The sequence below is a fragment of the Chelon labrosus genome (assembly GCF_963514085.1).
Source record: "Chelon labrosus genome assembly, chromosome: 13".
NCBI lineage: Eukaryota > Metazoa > Chordata > Actinopteri > Mugiliformes > Mugilidae > Chelon > Chelon labrosus.
Window position 1 is genome coordinate 3,857,804 of NC_140346.1, and position 14,062 is coordinate 3,871,865.

The 14,062-nt window shown below is 40.7% G+C and overlaps 1 protein-coding gene across 1 annotated transcript in view; it reads left to right on the plus strand.

The window, feature by feature from the left end:
- Window positions 1–14,062, plus strand: part of si (sucrase-isomaltase) — a 61,570-nt gene that overhangs the window by 37,860 nt on the left and 9,648 nt on the right. Inside the window, exons 29-40 of the mRNA XM_084558114.1 lie at window positions 464–576; window positions 845–970; window positions 3,088–3,216; window positions 3,386–3,502; window positions 3,611–3,673; window positions 3,840–3,956; window positions 4,072–4,162; window positions 4,281–4,419; window positions 5,106–5,239; window positions 5,370–5,404; window positions 6,033–6,149; window positions 13,155–13,303. Coding sequence (XP_084414240.1) covers window positions 464–576; window positions 845–970; window positions 3,088–3,216; window positions 3,386–3,502; window positions 3,611–3,673; window positions 3,840–3,956; window positions 4,072–4,162; window positions 4,281–4,419; window positions 5,106–5,239; window positions 5,370–5,404; window positions 6,033–6,149; window positions 13,155–13,303 — 1,330 coding nt within the window. The remainder of the gene's footprint in view (window positions 1–463; window positions 577–844; window positions 971–3,087; window positions 3,217–3,385; window positions 3,503–3,610; window positions 3,674–3,839; window positions 3,957–4,071; window positions 4,163–4,280; window positions 4,420–5,105; window positions 5,240–5,369; window positions 5,405–6,032; window positions 6,150–13,154; window positions 13,304–14,062) is intronic.

Genomic DNA, 14,062 nt, shown 5'->3' on the forward strand with positions numbered 1-14,062 from the left:
GAAAAACACACAAACACATGTGCATGAGTCGTACAGATGACGCACCCACACAAATGTTGCTAGAGCCTATGCCACACACAAGTGCAACCAACCACAATCACATGTACACACACAGTGACACACAATTACATATGCATATGAATTAATGAGTAAAGCCATTTTCCAAGTCTTGAGCACACGTCCTTTGACAGGATGTCTCATATAAGACCACTGCAGCGGAATGAGAATGCTCTACTTCTTCTTTTCATATTTGCATAATGAGCACTAAACAGAGGCAACTAAACATGCATCACGCATACGGTATTATAAAAATATATAAAACAATTTAATACAAGGATTCATTGCATCCTTGCACTACTTGCTTAGTCTTTAAACGCTAAGATGTACAGTGATCACACACATACATAACTCTTAATGTATGTTTTTTTACGGAACCAAAATGTCTTACCTGCTTTGTGTCTAGATGTGACTTTCCAGCCTACTCCAGCTCTGACCTACCGAACTCTGGGAGGCATCCTGGATTTCTACATGGTCCTGGGACCTACACCTGAGATGGTGGTGCAGGAGTACACTGCGGTAAGTCTTCTTGGACTTCTGATGTGTGTGCCTGTGTGTTTTGTGTCTGGCCCTGGGCCTCTGTTGATGGACTGCAGCAGCTGGGAGTTCCTCGCTTCGTTGGGCTCTCTCATTTAGCCAATCTAAACACACATACACCGACACACACGCACAGCCACACAAACAATCAAACAAACACTTTGTGGACGATGTCACGTTTTTCTGTAAAATAACTTTTATTTCCGTGGTGAACTGTTTTGACTTCCTTTTTTTGTTTTCTTCTTAACAGCTCGTTGGACGACCTGTTATGCCAGCCTACTGGTCCCTTGGGTTCCAGCTCTGTCGCTATGGTTACGCCAATGACGGGGAAATAGAAACTCTGTACCAAGATATGAGGGCAGCTGGTATACCCTATGTAAGTTCTCGGACAACTTTGAGATGTCTAAATTCAGCATTAGAGCAGCACCATACAAGACTACTGAATACACTTCTGTGGCAGAAGATAGTGTTGTCAGCATGGTCCGGTGACTATGGAAGAAAGTTCACGGGAGTCAGCACTCCTTGGCCTTTTTTGATCTTCAAGTAGATCTGCAAAACTTCGAGATGTGCTTTGGGTCATTATCCTGCTGCAGTATAAATCCTTCTCCACAAAGATGCAAATCAGAGCATCTCTCTGAAGAATGGAGCGCTACTTCTCCTTGGCTGGGGTGAAGCTGATTTAGAGGGGGTGTCTGACTCCAGAGTTGTAAAACTCCCTCAGACTTGAATATTCCCGTCACCTGGTTCCATGTTTCATTGTGGAACAGATGCACTGCAGTATCATTCTCTCTCCCCTTCATTTCCAAACACAAACTCTTCTCTTAGTGCCACAGAGCTCATACCTGGATATATTGGTAAATAGGCTCCTTTACTTTCAAATGCAGATATGTTTTTGGTCTTGTTTCCCCTCCTGAGAAATGCTTAAAAGACTCTACTAATTATTGAGACATTATTAAACAGCTTCCTGTTGGCACAACTGACTGTTCTGTATATTTACGTATTCTTTGTATGTGAAGATTTCTATCTCTCAGTAGACAAAGTTTAAAGTATTGATCTTCTGCAGGTGGGTTTACTTTTGGTCCTCCTAATTGTGCTCTAAATACAACTAATCAATTTTCCACAAGTGGGGAGTGTTTTCTAAGTGCCATACACTTCACCCTTAGAAATATTTTGTCTAACCATGATTTGACATTGAGCAAGCCCAACTCAAAATAACAATCTGACATCTTACACTGTCAGTTCTGTCTTCAGTTTAGATGCCTATAATTTGTTCTGGGTTCAAATCACCAAACTTCAGGACTGATTTTGTCCAGTTTTACATGAGCGATATCCTTTGGGCTCTTAGACATATGGACACAACTGGAGGTATATCGCACATAGTACCTGTAGCACAATATTACAGGGCACATTGCTGGTACTGCCCACAAACATGTGGTCTGATTACACCCTAGTAGTTCTGCCAGCATTTGCACAGACTCAGATTTCATTTAGTCAGTGCCTCGCCACAGTGAATCATTCTATTGCCCTCATCTGAGCAAATGTGATCTGAAAGCTTCTTCTTGTCCACTGTAGGTTGCTCAGTACAGAGACATGCACTCAGTGGAATAGACTGAGCTAAACCCAACACAGTATTTACCCATACTGTATAATATAATTACTGTATGCACACAAAAAGTAAATCAGATAAAATTAGTTCTTGGGATGCAGCTCAATTGAGAGACTGACATGGATTTCACTGGGTGCATTCAGTCTAACCTAATCAAATGTGACCTATAATATCATTTGAAATCCTGTCCATAGTCAGTTTCACAGTGTCTAGACATTTCCAGTTTGTATCAGACACCAGATACTTCTTTCTAACAGTGAGATTTAGGGTGCATATTTGGAAAACATTTTGGGCAAACGAAGATTGTAACAAAAAAGGGAAGTTAAATTTATGTAAAATGTGAGCTTTCTAACCGTGGCAAAATGTCCCATGAGGAAACGGACCAGAATCCAGTCCTCTTCATCATGCAGAACAGAACATAAGAATTTCCGTTGATAATCAAGTGATCCCAGGAATATGCTTTCACAAAGCCCTAACCTGTAAGGAGCTGACGCCAGCCAAAAAGACTCCTGCACAATTAACTGGAATGAAAGATGGCAGAATATGCAGCCACTTAAAAAGGCTGCACAATAACTAGTTTTACAGACTAGCCAAACTTTACTTTCCACATACAGAGCAGGCAAACGAAGCAGTGTTAGTATTCAATATGATGAGGTGAATTTACCAAATTTCCATATTTGTTAGTGGAACACAATTCCACTTGAGCAAAATGTAACTGAAACGAATGACAAGAAAGTTGTATTTAAATAATAATTATATTTGTACATTCTATTAAAAACGCCTTCTTTAATTAAATGTCGCTCTGTAAAGTTCATGAAGCTGAATACGCAGCAAACTGAATCACTGTACAATACATTCATTTGTGCTTTTTCTGGCATCTGCTGCAGGATGTGCAGTATGCAGACATTGACTATTTGGATCGTCAGCTGGACTTTGTCCTGGACCCAGATTTTAGTGGGCTGCCTGCCTTGGTCAACAACATGAGAAGCGAGGGCATGAGGTTCATCTTCATTCTGGTAATGGCATCATATTGTATATTGATTACAGTTACATGCTTGGACAAACTTATAGCAGCTGGTGTAGGTGCATTAAAGGTGTCCATGTATAAGGATAGATGTTAAATTAGTGAAACACTAGTGACTCTCCACTACTGAATACTGAACAATTATGTGTATTTAATTCCAGGATCCGGCCATCTCAGGCAATGAGACACGTTATTACCCTGCTTTTGAAAGAGGTAAAGCAGCGGATGTCTTCATCAAGTGGCCAAAAAGCCTCAGTGATGACATTGTGTGGGGGAAGGTAAGAAGGAATGGATGGCCATACAAAGTCCAACTAAACTCAAGAATGTACTGAGGAAAAAGGTAAAAAACATGATTTTTTTACCTTTTTAACCTTTTTTTTCTTCAGGTCTGGCCCGATTACCCCAATGTCACTGTAGATGAATCTCTGGACTGGGATACCCAAGTAGAGGTACAATATTTTTTCGTAATCATCCCGAGACACATAGCACTTTCTAGCTTGCAACATTTAGGACAATACGCCTGAACATTACATCTGTCGTAGACACGAATCAGTGCATGAAATCTTTCCATTTCCACCAGTTCATTTCCTGATCACTTGACTGTCCCATTTTCAGCTCTACAGGTCGTACGCAGCATTCCCCGACTTCTTCCGCTCTTCAACAGCCGAATGGTGGAAGCAAGAAATCATGGATTTCTATAACAAAACCACAAAGTTTGATGGACTTTGGATCGTAAGTCCTGAAAGAGAACATTTGAATAATAGAATCTTAATTCCATTCTTAAATCACTGAAATACTTCTACTTATTTTTCTTTTAACTTTCATCATCTACTGTCTTCATCTGAAGGACATGAATGAGCCTGCCAGTTTTGTCCATGGTACAGTCGGAGGGAAATGTCTTGGAAATCAACTTCTGGAGTATCCTCCATATATGCCACGTAAGAAACACACAATTCTATTTGTTTTGCTTGTATTGTGATTAGGTCATTAAGCTGTAACGTAATCAAGGTAAGGAGAGTGCCTTCAAATGACGATGTGTTTTTGTGCACCCCAAAGCCCTGGAGTCCAAACATGAAGGATTAAAACATAAGACTCTGTGCATGAACAGCGAGCAGATACTCAGTGATGGAAAGAGAGTCAGACACTACGACGTTCACAATCTCTACGGCTGGTCCCACGCCGAGCCCACCTATGAGTAAGTGAATATGCCTGTGTGTTTGAATTTGTGTGCATTTGCAATCTTTGTTGTTTTGTTGCTGCAGTGTTAAACACAGTAAATACACTCACTTGATAGTTCATTAGGTACACTAGTGAAAACTAATCCATACTAAGAGTTTGGGTTATGAGAGTTTACATTTGCCAGTGGATTAGACTAGGTTTGAAAGAAGACAAGGAGAAATCCTTCATAATCTCAACACGTTCAAGTCACACACAGTATATGTGAAGAAGACCGAAAGTTAGAATTGTGGAGGCATTTAAAGGAAAACCCAGCCACAGAAGATATATATCTGATATCTTCCAGCCAGAAATACAATCTCATCAATCCTGATAATAATTGCTCATGTGAAAGTACATTGGTCCTTGTGGTAAAATTGTCTTCTCACCATAGGGAAGCCAGAATGTGGCATAAGCTACAGATAAGCCTCGAGCCCAGTTGCTTTACCTTAGGAAGAGTTTCACTTCATCACTCACTGTGGCTTTGAATGATTCATGACATGATTTTAAACTGTACAATTAATTGGCTAATTTTGTTTTTTAATGAAAGTACTTTAAGAGGAAGACGACATATATACATTTATGCAAGCTCCTAGGCTATGTGTGTGTGTCTGTGTGTTATTTTCCATGTTTGAGATAAATCCAGAGTCTCTCTTCTCTATGCAGTGCCCTGTTAAGTGTGACAGGTAAAAGAGGCATAGTGGTGACCAGGTCCACTTACCCCTCCAGTGGAAAATGGGCTGGACATTGGTTGGGAGACAACAATGCCAGCTGGGACCAGCTCGATAAATCCATCATAGGTACGTATACAATTGTTGATGGCAGTCTGTAGAAATCTGAGAATATTAGAATATTGTACACATAGAGAATCAGATAAATAACAAATGCATCTTTGACTTCCATAATTTCCAAATTTCCTTTTTTCTGCAGGTATGATGGAGTTCAGTCTGTTTGGCATTTCTTACGTAAGTATCATCATCTGATCCTGGTTTTGACAAGACGTAATCTTATTTGCGTGACCTTGTCCTCGCTAAATAGATTACAGCAGCTTGAGAGATGTGATTTTGTTTACTTGAAAATCTGATCAAAGGACATCTAGAAACACAATGTGAAACATGTCATGACAAGCCCCACCCCAACCGAGAGGCCTTGTGCTGGTCCATCGTGATTGATAAAAATGTCTTATTACTGAGTAGTTCTAAACGAAAGTGACATTTTTACATTGCTGTCCTGGCGTTGTCTGTCTTTACTTGTTTGCTCCTGTTTATTATTGTCTCTTCCTCTGACATACTGTCCTTCTGTCATTTCTCATCTTCTCAGTGTTCCTAATAATAATTATAATCCAACACCTTATTGATCCCTATATGGAAATTCATTCCCCCCCCCCCCCAACCCAGCTGCAGGGTCAGGCAGATAACACACAAGGACACTTCAGAAATACGATGCTTGCAATGAAAGTAGCTTGACCCCAGTCCTTGTGCTTGGAAGGCACTATTAGTAGCTGCGCCTGCTCGGCTTTTCTTCTCTCTGTCCGTCTTTGTCTCTTCACGCAGACACCTGCACTCACCTTCTCTGTTTTTCACGTTCTTTCAGACTGGGGCAGACATATGTGGGTTCTTCAATCCTTCTGAGTATGAGTTGTGTCTTCGTTGGATGCAGCTGGGGGCCTTCTATCCGTACTCACGCAACCACAATGGCAAGGGTAACCGGGTGAGTCAGTTAAAAAAAAAAAAACACACACACATAGAGATGCACTGATCTGTGATCTATTAAATCTGCTTTACATTCCTTAGTTGCGGTTGGTTGGTTCATGCATAACACGCTCATTATTACTTTTAGACTCAAAAGCCAACCTGACTTAGTGCAAAGCTGAGACTGGATCTGAAAAGCTGGTTGGAGACGCATGTTAATGGAAGTTGTGAATGCACGTACCTCAAGTTGGTCACTTGTGATCAGATTTCCCAGGGTGCATGTTAATACAAGGTGTGGACACTGCCTTAGTGTCAGTGACATGACTCCAATGTTTGTCCACCTGCTGCCTTATTGGACGCTGAGAGCAAACACTCAGATGTTAGTTAGGCCTGCACAAAACTCAGATTATAACTCCCATACTGGAAGCTTCTATACTCACTAATATCTCTGGTAATAATGGCAAATATAGGCATTGGTGATTGAGGAAATATGTAACTAAACCATGTACGGCTCCTTATACATCAATTAAATAATTTAATTTGATAATTCTTAATTAGATTTATTTATTATTTAGAAAGTTAAAAGCTACAAGGAGAGAATATTTTAAAAGTCTCTCATTACTAATGATCAGACATCTTTTATAACAACATTACAACATTTATCTGAATGATAAACACATGATGACGATGTCTTTTTAGCTGCAGCGCTTTTAACTTTTCACAGAGAAATTTCCTCTTACTCTCCAACTGTGTGATAAAATAATGTTCCTCCCACAAGTCCAGGAGCAATTCCCCTTTTTGGAATAGCTCAAAATCCCACATGTACAAAAATGGCTTCAGGTGATTTTTATTTTTTTTCTGTCAATGCTGACATAGTGTAGAAATTGCAAATAATAATAATAATAATAATCACAGAGCCAATTTTATTATTCGTCAGAAATAGTTTGTCTTTTACTTCCACCCACTAGACACAACTGTTACAACAAACCTAGCGAGCGTCCTTCAGCAAAAAACTACTTCCCCTAACACAGAAAGATAGAAACTATCATAGTGTGTAGAGAACATATACCAAGCCACAGGTGTGAGTCACTTACTATTTTCTAAAATAGTGTTTTTAATAATCAGTTTTATTTTAAGTAGTAAACTAAAAAAGAGATGATTGCTTTCATTTCCCTGGCCTTAAGTGACACCAAGCCCTGGTCCTCGCTTAGTCTATGAAGACGTGACCTACCAAATCCTATTGTACGCAAAAATTGCAAACTCCATTTCTTACCATGTCCTTTATCATCTCTCTCTTAATCTGTGTCTGACATATATACACACACAAACACACAAAACGACAGACTTGTTTGACGCTGTAGTGTCGGTGGCATTCATTCTAGCGGTGACCTTTCAGAGCGTTGGAACACATCTGAGAAATCCAATAACGCCCGTCCGGAGATCGATCCCACCGGGCGAAATTTCTCTACACTGGAGTCTGCAATACTAGACAGGACACATTTAGTGTGTGTGTGTGTGTGTGTGTGTGCGCGGGTATGTGGCTGTGTGTTTGTGTGTGTGTTTGCGTGTGCGTCTGCCCCGGTGCTTTTTAACGACATGGAGTGGGGATATAATTGAATTCTCAAGGTGATCTGGGCACCACTGCACAGCACCTAACCTCTACTCCACAGACCCATGCACCCCATGATTCCAATCATTTAATAATGGCTTGCAAATGGGTGTTTAAACATGGGTATAACTGACAGGGGGGAAAAAAAGCACATACACAGCAGGAGAGGAGGAGAGGCACAAAATGACAGATTGAGAGGTAGAGACAAAGAGCAAGAGGGACATAGTGAGAATTGATGAAAGAACAGTATGACTGTTTATACCAAATGGAGGCAAAAGAACAGATGACTGTGAGGAACAACACTGACAAGCAAACACAGATAAAGGAATAGGTAGGGTAAGGGATGTTGAAAAGGTATGAGGCAGACAGAAGAAAGAAAAAATATGGGGGCTGAAATTGGTTGGAAATAAAACAAGATGGCAATTTTGCAAGTTAAATGGTTGTGACACAAGGCGGCGATAAGGATATGAGAGGGGGGACAAGGCTGAATAAACAATTTACCCACAGCCACATGATACGTGACAGAAGAGTGCTCGGCAAGAGGAGAACTGGTCAGCTGGTATAGGCTGGCTCTGTTTAAGCCAAAACACATTGGTCTAATAAAGTTGTTCAAGTGTTCCTGGAGTTTTGCCCACTACATACCTCTTACCCTCCTCCCTGCACCTCCAAAGTAGGTGAAGTTGTGCCAGAAATCCCGCTGAGAGTAGAACAAAATACACAAGCCAGGAGTGAGAGATGGGAGAAAAGAAAATCAAGGTGAGCTAGATGTGCAGTCCGCCACATAAATTCCCACATCATCAGACAGCTAGCGACTGTAACCTACAGGCTGCTTAACAAAGCATTTGACAACGGAGTATTAACACCACAAACCAAACCAGGGAGCACACAAGGTCAGAGACAGTGGAGAGAGAAAGAGAGAGGAGAGTTTTTGCAGAGTCATTCTTGGAGTGCCGTCACACCGAGTGTCTCTTTGCCCTCAGACAACTTTCGTTGTTGACCTCGAGATAATTTCACTGCATACTGCAGTTTTCACAGTCCTATCAGAACAAAATTAATTAAACAAGATATCTTCTCTACCAAGCCTCCTTTCAGCAGTGAAGTCATACTGGAATCATGTACTGTATATTGTTATTCACCCAAAGGGAGATATTATTGTTCATCTAAATACATTTTCTTTTTCTGATGTGAGCTCTGCAATACAAAACAGAAACTCAAAAAGTTTATTAGATGGAGCGAGGGAGTAGGTTCCAGACAGATGACTGAAGAGAAGTAGAGGAGTGAAAAAAAAATGAGAAGGGCTGACACAGCCAGATAACCTCATTTTTTTTCTTGAAGCGGTGCGTGTATGTGCGCACGCATATACACGTATCTGTCTGCAGTGTGTGTCACAAGGCCTTTTGCCATTATAAATGTGACCATAAATTAGGCGAATGCATGAGATGGGTTCTCTGTCTGCTTCTCACACTCCTCGCATCTCTTCATCAATGCCCCCTTGGGTTTTCCACAGATGAAACGACTGCCTTGAGGGCCCAACAGACAGTGGTATAACTGTCAAGTCACACAAGATTGGTGTGACTGAATGTTAAAAAGTACACCCCAAGTTTTGGAGATTATTCATTCATTCATTTTCTGTAACTGCTTGTCCTTTGGAGGATCGCGGGGGGGGGGCTTGAGCCTACACCCCGAATAGGTCTCCAGTCCAGAGACAGACAACCATTCACACTCACATGCACACCTACAGCCAATTTAGAATCACCAGTGAACCTAACCAGCATGTCTTTGGACGGTGGGAGGAAGCTGGAGTACCCAAAGAGAACAATACGCCACTGTGCTGCCATTTTTGAGATTCTCCTGTTGACAATTCTACCTCTTGTGTGCAAGTTGTGTACCTCTAATTTAGAACTCCCAAACTGATGAGTCATGTAGTCTATAGAACATCAGAGAGAAAAACATCTTCAGTCTTCTAGTCTCCATACAACTGTTAACAAATAATTTTAGCTAGGTAAGAAACAGTCTAAAACTGTTGTCGCGTATGTATGTCTTGCGTTCAGTTACCATATTACCACAAGGGAGAATTGTCTGTGCTTGTAAAGCGGCTGGGACAGTTGCTTGGACTGAACTAGGTAATGCATTTTCGGACCAATTGCTGACGCTTCAGTCTGCGTCACCACAGTTACATTTCTGGGAAGGTGCATGTCAGGCTGTGCCACAGGCTACAGACTAGGGTCTACTACACTGCACCTGTAGTGTAGAACTGATGGGCGACTAAGAAACTAAGTTTAAGTCAGCTTGAATCTACTTCTAGAGTGGCTGACACCTTGGTTTTATTTTTTTGGTGGTGTGAGTCCAGCAAATGAATCTGGAGCAGTTAGTTTTTGGTGGAAAGTTGCTCCAACCTTCATTTGACCTAACAACCACCGGGTGTACTCATTGAGTTTGAGTTAACCAGCTTTCCAGCTCCAGTAGACCTTAGATACACAACATTTAGATCATCTATTTGATCCATGACTGCTAACCATACAATATTATATACTGTATATGTATTTATTATATATTTATCATAATCTTTCCATAATGCACTCCCTGCACTGTCATTAATTCATCAGTGAATGTGATGTACAGGATAACACTGCACGTTGGGTTTCTTCCTACTTCCATATTTGCCTATTTCTGCTTGTAACAAATGAGACCCTTGGACACAATTTAATCAAACAAAAAAAAAATGAATGAAAATAACTACACCCAATTTGAGCCCGAAACACAAATCTACCCAAATAATATGACCCTAACACCCGACACTTTATCTAGACTGGAGTAGTAGTGCTTTAAATCGACACAAGCTCATACACATCTGTTCAGATGCGCCTCCTATCGCACACGCACACGTACTTTCACAACTTAGTGTGATAATTGCCTCCAGTGAACACATCTGATTGCATGACATGAAGCTGCAAAGCGAGGTTTAGTTAAGGTGGGGGGGTAGGTAGAAGTCCTGGGTTTCCATATAATTACGATCTTGTAAATTTCCTCGGAAAATTAAATGATAATCTGGTAAACTCCTTGGGTCATGAGATAATGAAAATTTTCCTTGTTCAATCATGTGCTGTTCAGTCTGTACTTAGTAGCCACTGCGCTGCAGTTAATAATTATGATCAGATATGACAATGTTAAACTGCTGCTGGGAAGAAAACTTCAGTCTCTGATTATTTTTATCATTATATGTTGTATGTATTATTTTTTTTTCTTCGTAAGAAGACAGGAAGCCATGAGGCACAGACTCAGGTTCATACATAACTATAACACAGTGAGGGGAGTAGCCCAAACACAAGCACGCATACAGTCAATCACAAATGCAGTACACACACATAGCATCATAGGGAGAAGCATATGCTGGAAATCTTCATGATCCTGTGTGTGTCTGTGTGTGTGTGTGTATACTTGACCAGACCGATTATTGTCCTCACTACAGTTCCTGAAAATGAGCACTTTTAGATTGGCCCATATCTTCAAAAATCACGGTACACTGTGTCCTCCTTTTCTGTCCTTGTCTCCTAAGGAGATGCTGCACTCGTTGCCAATTAAAATTAGGTAAATGTCAGAGCAGTGTCTGACAGCATCATTTATCAGTATGAATCCATGCAGGCCATAAGTGTATTTCTGGTTTTGCTGCAAATTAGCTAGTACTGCTGTCAGTCTCTCTTGAAGAAAGGAATTATCAGATAATTGGAATGATTTGGGGAATTTTACAAAAAATCGTCCTACTTATAAAACTTACAATAGAAAAACAGAAAGACAGGATTTTCATTATCAAGTGCTGATTGGACTGCTGATTGACCTCCCCACGGAACAATTGTTCACTAATTGCTTATGGTAACTATGCATAGCAAGATGGTGAGGCTTTAGATGTCTTTACACGCAGAAACATTGTGCATGGTGCTCTAGCAAAACAAGCAAAGAATTTAGATGGTCATCTTTTTACAATATAGTCCCATTAGAAAATGTATAAGAAATGATCTGCTCTCACCCAATATTCATTTAGTATTTTTTTTCTGTGAATAACTACATCAGTTTTTGGGTCACAGCTTATTTTAAAAAGGCGCTTTATAACTAGCACGCCCATTGTGCAGTACTTATTCAGTGTGCTAGAGCTCTTCCTGTAGAGGAGGTAATACTATCACGCTTTTTATTGGATTTGGGAAAGCTTACACTTTAGCAGCTCCAGACATTGTTACATTTGCCGAACATATCAGTTAGTGCTAACCCTAAGAGCCTTTTATTTGGTGACATTAAAATGAAACATATGGAAAATAGGAGCCTGTATGAAGTCAAACGGAAGTCAAATATTGGTGAATTTGATTGTGCATTGTATCTTACTCATGACTCTAGGACTGTCTCTTACTCTACATTACGCTGCAAGAACAGTGCTCTTCTTTAGCTCTGTCACCTGCATGGATCATCACTGGGCAATGTTGATTTTTGGGACATGCAGCTTTGCTCCCAACCTTTTAGCATGATGTAGAGACATGGAATGTCGAGACATTCCAGAGTAAATGTGTGTCAGGTACCAGAGTTTACAATGATCAGGGCATTGTGTGCCATCCATGAATGTGAATCTTTAAAAGCAGAACTGGAGCATGGAAATAAGAAAGTCATTCAGAGGCCACATCAGATGCTCAGAATTCTTCCAATTCCCACCTCAGACCGATAAAGAAAGCTTAAATCCTAATTTCCACTGGATGGCACGACTTGGCTCAAATCTGCTCTCTGTCTTTTTTTTGGCTTTCCATTGTGCGTTCCACGTTTTGTGATAGTGCCACAGTCAAGTTCAAAGTGAGCTTAGCCGTTACTAAAAGGGGATGGGAAAACACTGCAGACCACTGACTGGTCTATGAGAAGCACCACTAGGACTGTGACATCAAACCCACTAGGACACCAAGCCACCGCAACAAAGACCACAATTTCATTTTATTCACTCCATCCAAGATTAAAAACCTTAAATGGCACTCCATAAAACCACGCCATGGTCAACTGAAAGGATTATTCCTACGATGAATAAAGTAGGGACAACCACCCAGTACTAAAACCGAGTGAGATTGAATCAAATCGAGTCATACCATACAGTAGAAGTGAGGCTTGATGTACAAGTGCTGCTTGGAAAGCTGTTTTAGTGTGTGAGGAGAAGTTACAGTGGGCTGTATGAACTATAAGATGGTATTAAATATGAAATGCATCAGTCCAAACTGACTAGTACTAATGAGTCTGACATCTACAATCAGAAAAAATTAAGAAAAGACCAAAAAGACAAAACATATTGAGACACTTGTCATATAAGTACAGTAACTAATTAACACTTTTTATTATAACTGATCATTTCTCATAAAGACTATTTCGAATTCTTTTTTTTTTTTCTGTTAGAGACAAGATCCTGTTGCTTGGAACGCCACGTTCGCCGAAGCTTCCCGGGACGTCCTGAACATCCGCTACACCCTCCTGCCCTACCTCTACACCCTGATGTTTGAGGCACATACTAAAGGAAGCACTGTAGTCAGACCAGTCCTTCACGAGTAAGCACAGACACACAACACACACGGTTCTGCTTACGCTCTGTCATTACAATTTAGTCACTTTATCCTGATGACTGACAGTACAACCTGATTTTATACTGCATTGCCTTTCATCAGTGTGCAGAATATGACATGTGGTCATTGCAGGACTAAAAAACTATTTGTGGAGAGCTTTGGAGCTTTGATCATGTTTCCAACTAAAGATCCTTTATCAGCTACAAGTTAAATGAGAGATACAGCACCTTTGCTTACATATCCACAAGTTTTGCCACGAGCTACCATATGCTGTGTTGATAAATCTGCTCATTAGAAAAACTTGACAGGGTAAAAATCTCAAGATCGTCTTCCCTGCCACAACAGCTGCCGTTCAAAAAAGCCCTTAAGCAAGGCACTTCACAGTAAATCCAGCGAGACTGTCTAGACGCTAACTGTACATGCACTTGACAACTCCCAGATTCGAATGTGTGAAATTGTATTCATTCATTCATTCATCTTCTGTAACTGCTTGTCCTGTGAAGGGTCGCGGGGGGGCTGGAGCCTATCCCAGCTGGTGTGAAATTGTATGTCTGTTGGGAAAAAAAGACATATTTATTCATTTTAAGAGACTCTTATAAAGTCACAGATGGTATTTAAGGAGCTGGCAGGGTGACTCTGGCAGGGTTATTTGGCTTCCATCTTCAGACCATTGAATTCTGAATGAGTGCTTGAACAGTCGCCTGGTTCTGAGGACGCATAAGAGAGCATCGGTAACCTTTTTTT